The 18365-nt window shown below is 35.0% G+C and overlaps 2 protein-coding genes and 2 non-coding genes across 4 annotated transcripts; 2 read left to right on the forward strand and 2 right to left on the reverse strand.

Moving 5' to 3' along the window:
• Positions 1–5075: 5075 nt before the first annotated feature.
• On the forward strand, positions 5076–8689 carry LOC18036994. Its single transcript, XM_006427238.2, has 5 exons — positions 5076–5334; positions 5640–5739; positions 5849–5948; positions 7050–7138; positions 7960–8689. The coding sequence occupies exons 1-5, from the start codon at positions 5166–5168 to the stop codon at positions 8300–8302; spliced, it is 801 nt and encodes a 266-aa protein (XP_006427301.2). The 5' UTR covers positions 5076–5165; the 3' UTR covers positions 8303–8689.
• Positions 8690–9419: 730 nt separating this feature from the next.
• Positions 9420–12711, forward strand: LOC18036942. The gene is made up of 8 exons (XM_006427239.2): positions 9420–9892; positions 10209–10397; positions 10498–10663; positions 10925–11070; positions 11162–11288; positions 11387–11712; positions 11793–11867; positions 11945–12711. Exons 1-8 carry the CDS (start codon positions 9533–9535, stop codon positions 12338–12340), a joined length of 1785 nt encoding a protein of 594 aa, XP_006427302.2. The 5' UTR covers positions 9420–9532; the 3' UTR covers positions 12341–12711.
• A 1127-nt stretch (positions 12712–13838) lies between these two features.
• Positions 13839–13922, reverse strand: LOC112097075. The gene has a single exon (XR_002904733.1). It is a non-coding gene; the product is annotated as a small nucleolar RNA snoR114 (small nucleolar RNA).
• A 9-nt stretch (positions 13923–13931) lies between these two features.
• Positions 13932–14002, reverse strand: TRNAG-GCC. Its single transcript has one exon. It is a non-coding gene; the product is annotated as a tRNA-Gly (tRNA).
• Between the last annotated feature and the right edge of the window lie 4363 nt (positions 14003–18365).

Consider the following 18365-nt stretch of genomic DNA (forward strand, 5'->3'; position numbering starts at 1 on the left):
AGTGCATTAACAATAACGAAAATTTTGATATATATGAATTGTATGTTCGAACAGGCTTACCTTTTGATTTTTCTCAGGCAAATTGAACTTTCTCTTTCCGTATTTGTGTAACTGTTGAGCAAATCTTGTCGTCTTTTGGGTAGCATATTTAACTTCTGTTATAATCGTATCCAGAAGCCACACCGTTAGTGTCCTTCTGGGCCTCAATGATAAAGAAATTGGTTGTATCTCGGGGCCGAAATCCAAACAAAATATCAAAATCCAGGTCCAGCCCAGTAACCTGCGCCTTTGCGAATGACATTAAGGAAAGAGGAAATTAAGTCCTTGTGGTTTACAAAAATAACATATAGGTCCAAAAATTTACAATTTGTTTAACATTCATCTCCACTGACTACCGAGCACTCATTCATACAATTTTAGCATTATATGTGGAGGAAAAATGAAGAAGAAGACGAAAGAATATGACCAAACAAGTCCGTTAATAAAAGAGTCCCTCAAATTCTCTAAAGTGATGAATGCTACCTATTGGGGTTGATAATTTTTGTTATTGGATCATGTCTTATTTAAGTAGACACAGATACGACTCATTTATTAATTGTATAGACATATCAAAATATAGATATTATTCGTTTATTAATTGTGTTGATCAATTTAACATATTTAATATAAAAATTAAAATTAATTTAAAATATAAACATTATTCTTAAAAATATGTCGTAAATAAGTTAACACGATATTAAATATGACATTAATAAATTTATGACACAATATAAATAAAATTGTTAAATAATTAAATTATTTGAGATCGTACCTCCTATCATAATTATTCAAAATTTAAGTATTCTCTACATTCACTAAATTTTATAAAGGTGTCTTCTAACCTATTCCACTTTGTAGCATTTTTCTTGTGATAGAAAATAAATTCGTAGCAAACATAGATTCGGCTATATTAGATACTTTTTTATGGTAGTAATTCATAACTTAAAAAACTTTGCACTTTCTTCCATTAAAGAAGTGAGATTAATAATCTTTATCACTTTAATTATGAAAGTGTTTAATAAATTTTAACACTATGCTTTAAAGTAAGTGGGTTATTAATACGAGTTTATCTACTTATTTAAATAAGTGACTTATCATGTAGATCACATAGCGAAAATTCTTACATTATCCCGCTTAGTTCACATGTAAAATGTATGGATAGACTAACTCAATATAGCCATTAATTTATTAATCATCCATATACAAATAAAATTTTATAAAATTAAAAGAAAATCTCAATACACGAATCATGGTGGTTATATCTCCTCTTCCAGGTGGTGGTTATATCTCTCCTTCCATGCATTACTAGAATTAAACTTTCTTAAGTATAATGACTTTATAAATGAAATTCCATAAGTCATTCACGATCCAGCTTAGATAATCACAATGGACTGTTCAAAATTCTTTATGTGCACAAATAATATAACTATATCCTTCACTATAATTATAACACTAGCATAGAAGCCAATAATACAGCTGAAAAAAAACTCAAATTCAGCCAATAAACCATAAAATCCACATGACCATTAGACACTTTAGCTAGCAAAACTTAATTCATGGGATCTTTTAATATGAGCTTTGTTGCTACATATGATCAATAGTCAGCTCATTCTTATTAACGTGACCTCTTATAACTTAACTTTAGGTCGATAAATTCATTTTTGGCTACTTCAATAATTATTGGTCTTCATATCGATAATAATTTTCAAACCATTGATAAAATCTTCTTAACCAAAATGCTTGCATATTTCTTTCATAGCATGTAACTTTATGCTTTCATAATGGATAAAGTCATTCACTTTATGTATGACAACCTTAATTTTATTGCAAAATTACCATCTATGTATGAAATTAAAGCTTTATAACTCCCACTAGCTTTAAGATTTATATTTTGATAACATAGTCCTCTACAATCCAAATGAGATTAACATTATAAATATTATAAATCATAAATAAGACATTTATATTTACTCCATCGTTATAATTTGTAAATGAAATTAGGGTGATGGTCAATGTCTCATGAGAAGTTACAATTTTTTTTTATAACCTTTATAAAACTTTCACCCACTGAGTATAGAAGTACCATTACTATTTTCTTTTTTCTTTTTAATTTTCTCCCTACATGAAATTTAAGCTCAATACATTTAATACTTCGACTGCTTAAATCCATCTTGTTCGTGTGGAGTACTTGATTTTATAAGAACAAATAATTCATCCACATAAAACTCTATATATCAAGATCATGCAATCAATTAGGGGAAAAAAAAACATATGCATTTCAAGCTATGTAATCAAAGACTTCTAGTAAATATGAACTTAACATTAGAAAATTTCATACCTACAAGCCTAGGAAAATTCTCCTAAATTGATGCCTAAAAATTCACTATTTTGTTCCAATTAAAATCATTAATATAATTATCTCCCTGTGGGGCCAAATAACTGTTTAATGAATAATTGCAAACATTTGATGCCATATTTCATCTTATTTATCTTTATATGGTATTATATACTTCATCAAATATATATCATATATTGAAATGCTATGGCTACTTTTGAGATATAATATTATTTTAAGACTTCAGTGTCATCACAGAAATAGCACAAATAATAGGCTAGAATTTGATGTTAATGTTACTTTTAAGACAATCAAATCTTAAAGAGCAGATAAAAATATTGAATACATTTATGCAGCGGACACAACAAAACTATAATCCATAATAATAAAAATGTAATTTTTTATCTCTATGCATTATACTTTATATCAAAATGCCTTAAGATGCTATAGCTATTCTCAAGATATATATACCATATTTATTTTTGTCACCAATAAATCAAACAGTGTAATAATGACATTAAATATTTATCATGGTTAAACTCAACCAAACAAAAAATTGGATTTATAAATTGTATTTCTAAACCTTATAGTTAAAATAAATGTAAGTTACATATCAATACCCAAAATCTCAAAAGATGATTCTTATATTTTCCCACATATCAATATCCACAATCTCAAAAGATGATTCTTATATTTTCATGGACAATAAAAATGTGTATGAATCCATTACTAAAACCATGAATGAGAGGTTTATGATTTAACACAACTATTCACTTGTTTTTTAATCAATTAAAAGACTCTCACTTTTGATGGACCATTTATAGTCTTAATATATCATAAACCCAAAACAAATGGGGGCTAAACTTGATGAGCATTCTACAGCCATGACAAAACAAATCTTGGAATAAGCAAAAACTTTATCTTACTGGATATGTCCATCACAAATTTTGCTTAGATGTGCGTCGTATCACTGTCAACCCTCTCACAAAATTTACTAAAATTCATAAAGGTGTCTTCTAAGTTCTATCTTATTTTACTTTATAGTATTCTGATAGAAAACAAGCTCTTAGCAAACATAAATTTGGTTAAGCTAGGACCAGCGTTATAGTAGTAATTCATAACTTAAAAGACCCGACATTTCCTTCCATCAAATAAGTGAAATGAATAATCTTTATCACTTCTTATGAAAGTGGTTAAAAAACTTTAACACTATCCATTGAAATAAGTAAGTGGGTTATTACTATGAATTTATCTATTTTTTATTCAAACAAGTGACTTATCATTTGGACCATATAATGAAAATTCTTTAAAAAATTATATAATATAGATGTGGCATGAATAAATGTTTTAGTTATTTTTTAAATAATATTATCACATATTAATTTATATTTGTACCATAAATGGATAAATGTGTTGAGATGGTCTAACATGGATATGACACAATTATCACTTGTGTCCTATCAATCCATTAATTACTTGTATCAATTTATGTCAACATGAATATGAAAAAAAAATCACGTCGTACTTGTGTTGTGTGATCGTGTCGTAACCCATATTGCCACATCTACAACCTACATTGTTAATCTTTGTTCCATCTTCATTGCAAAAGATTTTATTCACAACGGAATCCTCTCTACCAATTATGTGCACAACTAAATTCATACGAATATTTGTGGTTTTAGGAACACTTAAAGAGAGAATAATATTTTCATACAAATTACAGCACACAATAATACATTTATTTAAACCAAACGATTCTTTTCATTTTAAGATTCAAATCCTTACCCAACGTTGCCTAAAAGCATCATTTTAATCTAGTTTGTAAAGGAAATAAAATATTTATATCATTATAGTATCTCAGTAGGTCCATCAAATTTGTATTTTGGGTTTTGGGTTAGGTTCAATTTATGTTTTAAATTTCATCGCCCACTCTTGCTAGTATGTATAATTGTTATAAATATTTTAATAAATAATGATTTAGTGGGATAACGATACTTAGGGAGTCCCTATGTTACAATTAATGTAACATACACAAGCCACAAGAACCACACAAATTATAGGACCCACATGTTTGTGTGGTTCTTATGGCTTGTGTATGTTACATTAATTGTAACGTAGCAAAATCCCGATACTTATCTTATGGTAACCCACATTGTCAAATCATGTATGTCTAAAATACACTGTGCACACAGGGATTTTATACATTGACTGATTGACACAATCTGAACTGATTTGTAGTTTTTAAGAAAAATTATTTTTTGCACACACCCACGCGGGGCTAAGCCCCGGGTAGAGTAAAGTGGTGTCGTTTTTGGACCTATTAATCTCAATGCGTTTGTTGGCGGGGGCAAACCGGCAAAGTGTCAGTCAGCCCACGCCTTCGTGCTATAAGTAATTCAACACACGTGACGCAATCCCAAGGAAAGTACATACCGTTGTCCACGTGGCATCATAATCACGCGAGTACAGTCAAACAACGCGTGCAGTCAAAACCCCGCCCATACCTCCCTGAAAGGAGCAAGAAAAATCCCGCCCCCAACGGTCTATTCCCCAAAACCAGCAAGCAAAACAAACTGAAGGAGAGAGAGAGAGGAGTCTGACAGCAAAATTAATTTGTACTTTCGTTGAATGAAAATAGAAACCCTAGCATTTCAAAATTGAACAACCAACACAAAAAAAAAAAAAAAGAGAAAAAAATTACTTTCTGTAAGATTTTTTTTTTTAACAAAACAAACAGTACTAAATAATCAATCCCTCTGGATTATTTTTTGATCGGTAGTAGTGATAAATAATGGTGAGGTTTTTGACAGAGAGACGGTGCGTGGCGCCACTGACACTCGACGATGTTGATGATGTTGGTGATTGCTATGAGGGTAATTCTGTACGGACAATGCCGTACCTTAAGCTTCCGCAGCCTCGAATCCGGCTCTCTGTTCTCAAGCTCGACGGTTCGCGCTTTGGTATTTATTTTTAACACTCTTTTTATCATTTATTTTATTTATGTCTTTATTTTTGTTTCTCATTGTCCACTGTTTTAATCAAGGGATTTATGAAACGGTAGCAGCTTGTGTTTGACGGCATTTTTGTTGAAATGGCAAACGGGTTTCTCATTTTTATTGATGCTATTTCAAAATTATCTTTGTTGCATATTTTAGTTATGATCAACAATGGTGGAAGTATACGAAGGAAGAGGATAATTTTTGCCTTTTTCGGTTTTTGTATGATGAGCTGTTTGGACTGAGGATAATGTGAATTGGTTTGGCAGATGTTTACATTGAGAGGAATGCTACGGTGGGAGAGCTCAGACAAGCAATAGAAGAAGTTTTTACTCTATCACCTACCGAGGGTCAAGGCAAGATTTCATGGTAAAATATGATATGTTTGATTGATTAATTTCCATGATCTATCTATAAGCTAGTGATTTATGTGAGGTTTGATGAATAATGATTACTTTTGTGAATTTGATGAACTCAGGACAAATGTTTGGGGACACTTTTGCTTGTGCTATGATGGCCGAAAGCTGGTTAATGACAAAACACACATTCGGGATTTTAGGATGAAGGATGGGGATGAGGTTTGTGACTCTTTTTCATGTTCTATGGAGTAAATTAGTCTATGGAGCACATAATGCTTATTATTTTGCAGCAGATCTTAATATTCCTTTTAGATGATAGCACATTTGCATATTTGAAGAAACCCCTGGTTGATTATTTTTAGCTGAAGTAAATTTACAGAATCAATTCTCAGTAGTTGATCTTTTTTAGAAATATATAGGTTTTGAAGCCCAAAAGCTGGCCATTGAGTTTGCTAGTAGCCCTGTTGATAAAGAGCTCCCCTTCTGTGTCATGTGTGTTTCTTCGTGAATGTGCTAACTTGGTCACATTAAATCCTTCTGTGATATGAGATTTGACTTGTTCACTTCGAGTTCTTATTGGGATACCATATTGAACAAACAATTAGTAACAAGGGGATGCGTTAGTTAAGTAACTAAGTTGGTAGCACGCTATGAAGTTCCAAGGTAATATGCTTTATCATTTGTAGCCTAGGCAGAATGCTCAAGGTTATATAAACTTGGGAAGAAGGGATCTGGGTGGAGAAGTAATGTGCATGGGTTTTGTTTCCATGTGAACAATAGCAATATGGTAAAGTTAATTTTTGTATATGTTACTATTCATGGTTTGGATCAGGAGTTTGCTTGAGTTTGAGTTTCAATTGAATGAATTGCAGTACATACTGGGTGGGGGCAATCTTAATGGCATCTGTTTTATTTATGCTATTCATGTTAATTTCCTTTCTGAGTAACTAATTGGCATTAGAAGTTCTGATTTTCCGTCTCACAAATTTTTAAGTGTTAATCTTCCATTACACAATAAGTTATCTAGTCTTTTCTCCCTTGCCAGCTATCACTCTCTAGACCCAATGTGTTTAATCTCTTTCGGCTTCAGCCTGCAGTTCATGATGTAGTAGTATGGGCCTTTTAACCGTTTTAGATATTTCAAATGTGAATGTGAAGGTTCTAGATCTGCATTGTTACTATATTCTTGGCTTTCCTGAGTTCTTCTTGGGAACCTAATGGAACCTAATGGAACCTAATGGAGTGATCTATTCCTGAATCTTTCTCTATTTCCAGCTTGCTTACTAGTTTCTCTACTTTCTCTGCTTGTGGTAAATACAGCTTCAATTCTCTAGGCACATGTCCCTTGACTACTTACATTCAAAAAGACGGTCTAAGACACAGAACGTTGCTTGCCAACAGTTCTCAAGGTAAGAATCACTGCTTGCTTGCATTTGCATACACTCAAAAACAGTGTTATGTTTTTATGATGCTATTGCATAACTCTTGGCATATTTTGAGCTTCTGCGCATACAGCATGCATACAATAATCAGGTTTGAAGACAATCACCTGATCAAAAAAACAAAAAAAAGGTTTGAGGACAATCATGGTTATTAATCTAGACATATAAAGGTTGCTTTGGGAGCATTCTAAATCTTTATACTGGAAAATTCTGAAGTGCTTACTGAAATCACATCTGATTAACGGTTCCAGAGTCAAACCTAACTTGAAAAAGTAATGTGACATGGGGTTAACTTAATGTGTGGAAAAAAATGTGGCGAGCATTTCATAGGTGATCAAAATGTATGCTAAGAAAATTGATATTTCTTTCATTTCTCTGGTTTCCCTGTGTTATTATTAGATGTCCATCCCAGTTGGAGCAGGGGCTACATATATAAGGATAGGCTCTGCCCTGCTCTATATATTTAGCTGACATAAAAATTAAGATTTTGAGTCGGAAAATTTTCTAGTTTAGGGTACTGTTATGTCATATACAGAGGAACAGAAATTGTGCAAGAAGTGAAATACGGATTTACCAAAATGCCTGATGCGTTTAGCTTAGCTTTGTGAGATGTAATGACAAAATCAAGATGCAATAAGAAAATCTAGATGACATAATCTTCCCTTCTAAAATTTTATGTGTAGCTCTTAAGTAAAGAACAAAATAATTTTTTTCGCTTATTCGATTGTTATATTTCTTCATATTTGTACTGTTTACGTTGAAGTGGAACTGAAAACTCTTGCTTTTAGATTGTCTGTGGAATCAGATACTTGCGAACAAGCTGTTCTTGCTAAAGACAATTTAGAAGATCAGCATAAAAGATTATCACCAGGATCAGATGCGGATGAAGAGAAAAAACATGATCTTGCTGACAGAGACAGTTTAGGAAATCAAGATGACAGCTACAAGTACTATCAACATCAAGATCATGAGGAAATTCCTGTGCCGGGGTTCAAGTTAGCTCACTTCCTAAAAGGATGGCTGTCGTATTCCAAATTGCGGGGTGTAACGAGGAAGACAACTGAAGGCAAGAGCCGTCCTTCCAGATTTGCCCTGCGTTGCCTTGCACCGCCTAGGATGATACAGCTTTGAGCTAATTACTTCTACTATTAGGCATGGATTTAGAATTACGTAGGCAAATAGTTTGGATGATTGATGTAATGTGTGGTGGCCTGCCTATACCAGCCATGGTTAGCCCCTTGCCTACATTTTGTTTTGAAAACTTCATAAATCAGATTCTCCTCACTAGGACCTTCAAGCTTACCTAAAGTAGAAATTTATTCAAACCCTTGAGGAATAGTCCATCGTATATGTTCTTTATTAATGGATTTATCCTGTCTTAGATGTTCGTCGCAATGATTTTTTAATGTGGTTCCATATTTGTTTTCCCCTTTCCACCAGATGAGATTTTCTGGTCTGGTGGCGCCAAGGAGATGCAATCCTCATCATTCTAGGGTTTGTGGCTGCTTCAGCTTTCTGGATCTGTTTAAATTTCCATGCTTTTACAACGCTAAGCATGTAATTTGATTTATTAATTGAATAGTTCTTGCTGGATGGTATTACAATTTAAATACTATCGTTTGACCTTATTTACCAATCCAGGACTTCGAGATTACTGCTTTTGCGTTTCCGTACAATGACATACATTAATACTATTCTAATTATGTGGCATAAGATGTGACCTTTAATTTAGTAAACTCTCTCATTCATAATTATATTGTACATTCTGATTCGTATGAGGGCTATGTGTATGTCAATTCAATTGGATTCACGATCGTTGTTTTTTATTAAAAAATTTGATGGTTGGAAGCAAAATTATCTTAGGTCTTCACCACCTTGGTAAAAAAAATAGTTATCTTGTCTAGTCTAAAATAAAAAGGGGAATGATAAAAGAAATTTATAATAATATTTTGATCAAGATAAATGGCAAATAAACCTACTCCGCTATTGATCATATCCATACATTAACAGCCGTTGATCATTCCTGAGAATCATGATAAAAAAAAAAAACAACCTTAAGTAGTTAAGTGAAATCACTTAACCACTTCAATGTTGGGCATTCTCGTAATTTACCCCAAAACAGACCTAACATACTTTCTGCTTGGAAGGGCATTTTTGTCCACGGGCAACATAATTTCCCGCCATTTTGTACTTCCACGCTCTACTTACAGCCCTCTCCAACGAACAACCATCTCTGAAACTCCTTTCAGGAAAAAAAAAATTCTGAAACCCCACACCAAAAAGCTCACAAACAGAAATCTCCCCCAAAAAGCAAACAAAACAAGAAAAAGAAATGCCGTATCAATCTTGGAACTAGCAACAATGCGAATAGTGATCAGCTTCCCGATCTCTTTCGAGAACCGAAACGCCGATACCAAGAAAGCCTTGAACATCAACTCCACCAGTAATTTCTTGCATTATGTTTGTTACGAGTATCCAGCGTCGGATCCTTCTCTCTTTCGGATAGCCGCCGGCGCTGGGGCCCTGTTCTTGTCCAATGGCGGGAAAATTGAAGAAGGCGACTGTGGCGAGCCTTATGATTCTTTGCAGTACGATTTCAACCGCGATTGGTGCCTACAAGCTGAGGGCCGTATTCGGGCCATGGTTTGGTATCTCCGAAAATCACGCTCCGGTGTAGCTCCTGCTTTCTTGCGCCTCGTTTTCCGGGATTGCTCCATTGAGGTCCATTTTTATTCAGTCAACTTCAGTCAAATATTATTTTGTGTGTGTGTGGGTGTGTTTTTTTTTTTTAATATTCTGAGTTTTGTTAAATCTTGAATTTCTTTTTACTTCTTGCTATTTCTAGTTATTTCATCCACTGATATACTCTCCAAACAATCTTGTTTATTCCGCTAATTTTTCACTAGGGTTATCTGATTTATTCACATTTTGATCTGGGTTAAGCAATTATTTTATGTGTAATTTTGTTAATTGGGTTCTTGCTATTTCAATCAGATTAATTTTGAGTTGAGTTTTCTGTAATTTGGAACTTGTTTAGGGTTGTGATTCTTCAGTTCTACTGGATGAAGCTGATGGAGTAGACTCAGAGAAAATGTCTCTTCCCAGTGAATCTCTCAATCGTTTCTATGTAATCAATATAATCAAAGAGGATCTCGAAGAAATTTTCCCTGGTGTGGTTTCTTATTCGGATACTCTTGCTTTGGCTGCCAGAGAAGGTGTTGTTCTGGTAAATTCCTGTATCATGTGACCATCCAAGTCTATGAAATCTGGCTTTCTATCTATGTTTGTACATTCTGTATAGATAATCATTGTGTCTTTGAATTTAGGCTGGTGGTCCATTCTATCCACTGCATACTGGCAGGAGAGACAGCAGGCTTGCTCTTGCAGATATAGCAACATTTGAGCTTCCTTTACCCAATGCTGATCTGCCTGAAACCCTTGCATCTTTTGCATCAAGGGGGTTTGATTTAAGAGAAACTGTTACATTTTTGGGTAGAGAGAAATCCTTATTTCATTTCACGTTCCTTTTTATTTTCATGGAAAAGAGAAATTTCTGATTTTGGTTTGTATTTAATTGCTGCTGCAACTTTTTGCAATTTCCCCGTTCCAGCTGATTGTCTGATAGTTTAGTTCTGATCTCTTTGGTTCAAAATTTGATACTTGAGCTTAGGAGATTTCTTAAGATTTCTAACTTTGTTATGGTTCAGTTTTGTGATAATAACAAGTACTGTTAGTCTGTGATTTTGTTCCCAGATGCTCATGGCATTGGAGTCATCCACTGCATATTCTTCAAGAGTCATCTCTGTAACTTTGGGAGGATTAATGAATCTCTGGATCCCGGTTTTTTGAATCTGTTGAGATCAAAATGCAGAAACGTGCATTCAGGGAGTGCTGTTCTGGTAAATTGCAGACTACGTACCCAAATTTTATAAATCAGGCTCACTCTTACCTGTGTAAAACCATTGTTTCTTTTGTCTCTTTGAATTTTAGGCTGGTCCATTCAATCCACTCTATATCGGAAGCAGAGACAGTATGCATATGCTTACTTTTGCTGTTATTGCAACGAATGCTGATCTGTCCACATTCGAATTAAGAGAAATGTCTTCCCTCTGCAGGCGTATGTATTTATCTTTTCTTTCCATTTTATGCATTATTCAATCTGATTATGATAGTGTAGTTCAACTAATCATTTATTCAATGTATTTAACCTTACAGAAGCTCTGAAAGCAGTTGTTGTAATAGCAATAATATACTACGCCCTTGGTTCTCAGCCACAACAAATTTATATGGGGCAGAATGGTGTACCAGCAGGAGACCAGGGACGTAAGAGGAAGACAGAGCCAACTCTCAGGGAACTACAGCAGCAGCTGCACACACAAAAGAGGCAGCGAATAACTCACCCCAGATCTAGAAGGTTTATAGGAGGGATGGATCAGCCGGTGCTGTTTGAATTGAAAATCACTTGTGAGATGATGCAATTTGTTTTGACATTATCGCCTGAAGATTCCCTAGATTATGGCACATTCACATATGACATGACGGTCTGTAAACTCACTCATTGTTATTTTCTTTATCTTTATCTTTTTTTTTTGGGACTGATTTTGAATGTTTCAATTACTAGGGATACTGTCGATTCTGCGGTTTTAGTCTACATGTTCCTTTGAATTTCGATACTAGAAGAGAGATCAACAGTACTGTAAGGAAAAAAAAAACTTTTAACTCTCTGGTAATAAAGCTACAGAAAATGTTGTTATCTAATTCGTTGTTCTTTAGTGTAGAGGTTGTGGATGCTATTGTTACGTTGAATTGCAAGGGATAGGAGATCCACTAACTGCTGAACAAGTTAGAAACCACAATTGGGCAACAATTCTCCAATTCTGGAGCTGTAATCTTCGACGTTTCAGAATTAACTTTGTGGAGACCTATTGGGCAGTTCGAGGTGTGCACCGTCAAGAATACATCATCCTGTTGGATTATCATAACCGCTATTTTCATCGTTATCCCAGGCGCTTTGATTCAGATCTGTACAGATTCCGTTATGAGGCTGGCGGAGGCTTGGTTTGCAAAGTAGTTGGGTTGAAGGCTAGAATCCGGGAGGTACGGCGTCAACTGATCCAATTGGATTTGATAGAGCTTCCAGTGAGTAATGTCGCAGCAGCAGCAGCCTAGTGCAATGCAAAGATTCGTGAGTTACAACATAGATTGTTTCCTAGCACTAGAACTTGTCAGATTTTGTACAGATTGTTAATATCATTTGTCTCGTCTGTTGTCATTGGTTTGACCGTCTGGGTTGTGTCATATTGTTTTGCGTTGTTGTGAAAGTAGAGCTGATGTACGAGGAGGATTTTTGATATTAAGATTCGAGGCTTATTTTGGTCACTTGCCCTGCTTCTTTAAGACGACCCATAATTGAAGCAGAGACTTTGTCCTTGTGATGCTGTACAGTGTACGCTCCTGGTCTGGAAGATACTCCCATGGACTGTTGCTATCATTCAAAACAAAGGTTAAGGCATCATCAATTGTGATACTTTCTACACCTTATCATGTCCCTTTTTTTTTTTTATTTTGAAAATCCTTAGCATGTCCTGTTAAATAGCGATTTTGTATGAAATTTGTTAAAGACATGTATGGTTAAGCTGTGCTAAACATTTTATAGCCTCCCAATGTATCATTAGCATTGGAGATGGACTTTCTAATTTTGAAGCCTATTATCTCTGAGGAATTGAATTAGAAATAAGAGACATGTCATCTTGCGAATGTTCATGAGGGCGTCCTTCCTGAGGGGTTCCTTCTTCAAGATTTCCAACACGAGGGGTCTCTTCTCGTGGCGCCTGAGATTTTGGAATGACCTCAAGCCCTTCGCCCATAAAAGTGTCTGGCAGTGCTAGCATCTGCACAAGGTATTCGGGAAAGAGTTCATGAAGGTCATCATCAACAGCCTTGATCCGAATGAGTTCATGAAGGCCATCATCATCTTCACAACTCATATAAAAAATCCCACGAGCCATGTCAACTTCCCCACACAAACAATACGTACTAATCAACGCATTTTGCACAAACACACTAGAATCAAACCCAAATTTCACCGCATGACAATGCAACTCTTTTCCAAACTCCCAGCAATGTCACGCGTAAAACCCTTAAACAAGAACGGAAATGTATAGTTATCACGCCTGACATCACTCTTCAACAAATCCAAATACATCAAAACACCGTTTTTATGAGAATCAATCCTAGAATAACCCTTGATCATAGTGTTCCAAAGAAACACACTTGGTTGGGTAATTTTCCTGAACACTTTACACTCATACTTCAGGTCACCTTTTTCACTACAACAAAAGGTAACGAGTTTGTTTTGGACAGTGGGGTTTTGTTAAAAGTCCAAGCTTGATAGTTTGAGAGTGGATTTGCTTAAGTTGGTGCATGGATTCGCAGGTTTCAAGCAGAGAGATGAGTGGGGTTTCTTGGGTGAGTGTAGATGGTGGTGATATAGAAGAATTAGAAAACATTTTGTTGAACATTGTTGGGGGTTTCTTGAGAATGTGAGTTTTGGAGGGAAATGAGAGTGTCATAAAAGATCAAGAGCAAATTGCTCAGCATTCCATTGAGATTAGAGTAGTAAACAGTAAATAAAAATTTTAATTCCCCAAAAAAGAAAAAAATTGAAGAGCTCAGTCGGCACTTGCATTCATCCAAAGATCAGATGATCGTGATGGACCCAGCCATCACTTGGTGAGTATTTTCATCGCTCCACGAGTTTTGCACCAGCCGGGAATCGAACCCGGGTCTGTACCGTGGCAGGGTACTATTCTACCACTAGACCACTGGTGCCCGATGACAAGTCTGATTCCGATAAATTTATTTTACGAAAGTAAGATGAGTAAAAGCACCAACCAAACGCGCTAAAAGTGCTAAAGTCGGTAAATGATGGTAACAACAATATAACCCAATTTTTGTACCTATTCACAAAGTTAACGAATGAAAGTATTACTTTCTCTAAAATAATAATAATAATAATATAACCTTTTGACCCACTGAATCCAAGAACGTTAAGAAGCAGTACCGTTTCCTAAGTACTGAAATAAAATTCATTACAGTAGGAAAATAATAGGCGGGGAAAGAAAAGGCTAATGACATTTGCTACTATCAAACACCTATAAAAAGAAAAAAGAAAAAAAATCTCCGGAGCAAAACCATCTTTGCACTAATTCTTTTGTTAGATGAAAATGAAACCTACACCTAAACCCCTTTTTCACAGTTGCATTACTGGGAATCAGACGACAGAGATTCATACTGGAGCCAGTCCTCGGCACAAATGAGCGCCTCCAGTGTAAGAGGACGCAATGAAAAGGCTAATGAAATTTGGCTCTTCAATATGGATATTACGGGTTTGCTTGGTTAGGAAATATTTTTAGGAATCATGTATTTAGGATTTGGGTGAGAGAAAATTATTTATGAGAGTGTGGTTGTAATAATTTTTCACATAGTGAATATTTTTTTTTTTTTGTCTCTCGACAATGGCTGTGATTTTTCTCCGAATTTAAAGTTTTCTACGTAAATTTTGTGTTGTGTGATTGATGTATTTTTTATTTAATTTTTCTGTTAATTTATTGCTTGACAAATTGCTTGGAGTGATGAAGCTAAATTTCCTAACAGGAATCAGACGACAGAGATCCATACTGAAGCCAGTCCTTGGCACAAATGAGCGCCTCCAGTTAGGGATGGCAATGGGGAGGGGAGGGGAGGGGAGGGGACCGATCTCCCCGTACCCATCCCCGATATTTTGCGTATGTCCCCGTCCCCTCCCCGTCCCCGTCAGAATTACTTGAGAGAATCCCCATCCCCTCCCCGAATAATAACAGGGGATCCCCGAGGATCCCCGATCCCCGAGGATCCCCGATCCCCGAATAACTAATACATTTTTTTTTCGATTTTGAGTTAATCATATTAAAATAAAAAATTTAAATAAAAGTAAAGTTCGAAATATATCTTACATTAATATCTATTACAAAAGTCACATACATTAAATTAGTAAGTAACGCAACATGCAAGGGATACAAACTTCTTTTACAAACTATCATGAACAAATTAATAGTCTAATACAAAATTGTTACAAATAAAATCGAATTTAGATTCAAGATTAACTTTTTCAATGGTGGCGTGGACACTTTATAAATGTGGACTATTCCCTTTACAACACAATAGTTAAATCGGAGCAAATCAAAAGCAAATATTAGATTAGATATTAAAATTGTGATTCATTGTGGGCAATTATAACATCTAAAAATAAATAAAAAATAGATTTAAGTTTAAAATATTTAAAGAATATTAAAATTTAAAAAAATGTTTGGCTATTAGAATATAGTCGGTCTTTTTAATGTCCTAAATAAAAATTTAGGACTTTAATTAGTTAATTAGACTTAAAAGTTTAATAATATAAATATTTTGATATTTTTTATTTTTACCAATATTTATAATTTTATAATTTAAATTTTATTATTTATTTACTACTAATTTTAAAAAATTAAATGGGGAAATGGGTAGGGGATGGGGATTCCACCTCATCCCCGTCCCCTCCCCGAATACGAAATTGGGTAAAAAAATTTCCCCGTCCCCTCCCCGAATAAGAAATTGGGTATGAAATTATCCCCATACCCTCCCCGAATAGGGAAAATCCCCGAGGGTACCCGTCCCCGTGGGAATTTTTGCCATCCCTACCTCCAGTGTAACAGAACGCAATGAACTCCGGTAACGATTTAAATGTTTGTGATTTCAATTATATCATATCAGTGTTTTAAAAAAAAAAATCTCTTCTCCACTCCCACCCAAATACCACGACTTTGTGCAATTTGTAAACCTAGTTTCTTTCTTTTTATACTTAAACAATGCAGAGAAATATTGCTTCTGTAAGTTTTTATTTTATTTTTTTATTTCATGTTCTTATTATGCGTTTTCAGCAGTTGTTCTGCTCGATCTTCCTGTCCCTTGAATATTTATCTTTCTATACTTATTTTATTTTGGAATCACTGGTACATAAGTTTCAAGTTGTTTCAAATCAGTTTTATTTTTGAGAATTTGATGGAGATTGTTAGTTATTCAAAAACGGGAACGTATAATTGTCAATCCCAAATTTTTTTAAGATAAATTTTTGTTCTGATGGAGTTTGTACAGACAACTCTTTCATTATGCTTTTGTCTAGGTCGTTATATGAAATGTGTCGTCTCAAGAAGAATCACAATGTGGACCGGATTTCTGCGTTACCACAACCAATTTTGCAACTCATCATGTCATTCCTTCCCTTCAAACAACTTGTTCAATTTTGTATGATATCTAAAGTATGGCTACAAGCTTGGCATACATTCTCAGATTTAGAAATTAATGAGGTTAAGTTTCTAGGACCGAGTAAGTAAAAAAGAATCCTGAAATCCCGCTGTTATTGGGAAAAATTTCTGCAAATCCGTCAAAGACATGGGGTGTCTATAAGGAAGTTAACAGTCAAGACCTATGGCAGCGAGGCAGCCTTAAATTTTGCAAACAGATGCATTTCCTATGCAATTGAGAGCAATGTTGAAGAGCTGGAAGTTGAACATCTACGGCGATTGGATACTTGGAACAGTCTGCCTCAAATGGTTGTGTGTTCAAAATCGTTAAAGGTGTTAACATTACAAAACTATAAGTTGGAGTCACTAAGGAATGATGATGTGAAGTTATTATCTTTAAGGAAATTGCACCTGTCAGATGTGTATGCGGATGATCAAGTAATGAACAATTTATTTGCTCAATGCCCTTTGCTACAGCATCCGGAATTTGTTCGTTATAACAGTCTGGTCAATGTAAGCTCCTGTAAGAATCTGAAACACTTGGATTTGTGCGATGGTTCCTATACAGATGAGTGGCTCAACAACCAAATTTCAGGTCTTTCGCTGCTCAAGCAGTTATATATAAGCCTTTGTAACAATATAGAAAGCATTACAATTTCAAGCCTCCGCCTTAAGAAATTGATCATTAATACTTGTGAAAGGTTGGTTGAAGTCAAGATTGACACTCCTAATTTAACGATATTTGCGTATGCTGGTGATTTAGTATCCTTGTCTTTAAGCGCCTTGACTCTGTTAGAAACTGAGCTCTGTGTTGCGGACTGCCCAAGTTGTTAGCCCAATTTGCCCACCAAGAGTCCAAGACAAGGCTAAGAATGCTAGCTTGGCCCAATTCCAGAAAGTTCTAGACAATTCTAGCACATTGAGCTTGTAAATACTCTAGAATTCTCTACACATCTCTAGTACATGCAAATATCTAGAATTCTAGGCACATGGTAGAATTTTTTAGAATCTCTAGAGCTTGGCAAGCCTCCCCTATAAATAGGGCATGCCATTTAGTATTTGCACAACAAGCATTGAGCAAGCAACTCAAGCATTGTAAAGCTCTCTTGTAATCTCTCTTGTTAGTAATACAATTTTCTCATTTGGCTCAATTACTCTCTTCTCTCTAGCACTTCGAAAACCTTTAGGCTTAGCTAGTCGAGAAGCTCAAGGCTTCTTAGCAACCTTAGACAAAGTTGTCTAAGTACCGCACGGGTTTGCTGCGCAAAACACTTATCCCGTGACATCTGTTTCGTTTCTCTTCTCCTTATGACATTTATCACTCTCAATGGTATGTAAAATACTGTGAGCTACTTGCAAGGTTCCATAAGTTGTCTAAAGTGTTGATTTTGCGAGCCTATAACTCTAAGGTATGTTTGATTTATCAAACATCTACTTAAGTTAGGAAAAATTTCCAATTCGGAAATCCCGAACTTTATAACGTCCAAAGTTTTACAATGTTGTAAACTGGTTTACAGTATTGTAAATGCGGGAAGCTATCTTGCAATGTTGCGAATGGATCCCAAACTTTATGGACTTTGGGATAATCGACTGGAAGCGGACTCTCTAAATTTGATCAAGTTTCTTATAAATGATATGTTATAACATTCTTGAGTTCTAACTGTTCAATTTGTTGATTTCATTTTTGAAGATTGTGCGTGTTATTGGAGAATTTAAGCAAATTCTACCTCACCCACTGTCTGGTGCCAAGCATTTGAACTTTACAGCAAGTATAGCGGAACCAAAAATTGCTGTTGCAATATTTATGGATTTTTTGCTCTGGATTTCACCTCACGTAGAGATCGTATGTTTAGATTACCTATACAGAAAGAAGT

The sequence above is a fragment of the Citrus clementina genome, unplaced genomic scaffold (assembly GCF_000493195.1).
Source record: "Citrus clementina cultivar Clemenules unplaced genomic scaffold, Citrus_clementina_v1.0 scaffold_7, whole genome shotgun sequence".
Classification (NCBI taxonomy): domain Eukaryota; kingdom Viridiplantae; phylum Streptophyta; class Magnoliopsida; order Sapindales; family Rutaceae; genus Citrus; species Citrus x clementina.

What these genes read in the sequence shown, in the direction of transcription:
- LOC18036994 (XM_006427238.2), top strand. Translation starts at nt 5,166, where the DNA reads ATGGTGAGGTTTTTGACAGAGAGACGGTGCGTGGCGCCACTGACACTC. An exon ending in GCTCGACGGTTCGCGCTTTG is followed by an intron (nt 5,335 to 5,639) that starts GTATTTATTTTT and finishes TTGGTTTGGCAG; the next exon opens with ATGTTTACATTGAGAGGAAT. An exon ending in GGATGAAGGATGGGGATGAG is followed by an intron (nt 5,949 to 7,049) that starts GTTTGTGACTCT and finishes TGGTAAATACAG; the next exon opens with CTTCAATTCTCTAGGCACAT.
- LOC18036942 (XM_006427239.2), top strand. Translation starts at nt 9,533, where the DNA reads ATGCGAATAGTGATCAGCTTCCCGATCTCTTTCGAGAACCGAAACGCC. An exon ending in TCCGGGATTGCTCCATTGAG is followed by an intron (nt 9,893 to 10,208) that starts GTCCATTTTTAT and finishes GAACTTGTTTAG; the next exon opens with GGTTGTGATTCTTCAGTTCT. An exon ending in AGAAACTGTTACATTTTTGG is followed by an intron (nt 10,664 to 10,924) that starts GTAGAGAGAAAT and finishes TTTTGTTCCCAG; the next exon opens with ATGCTCATGGCATTGGAGTC.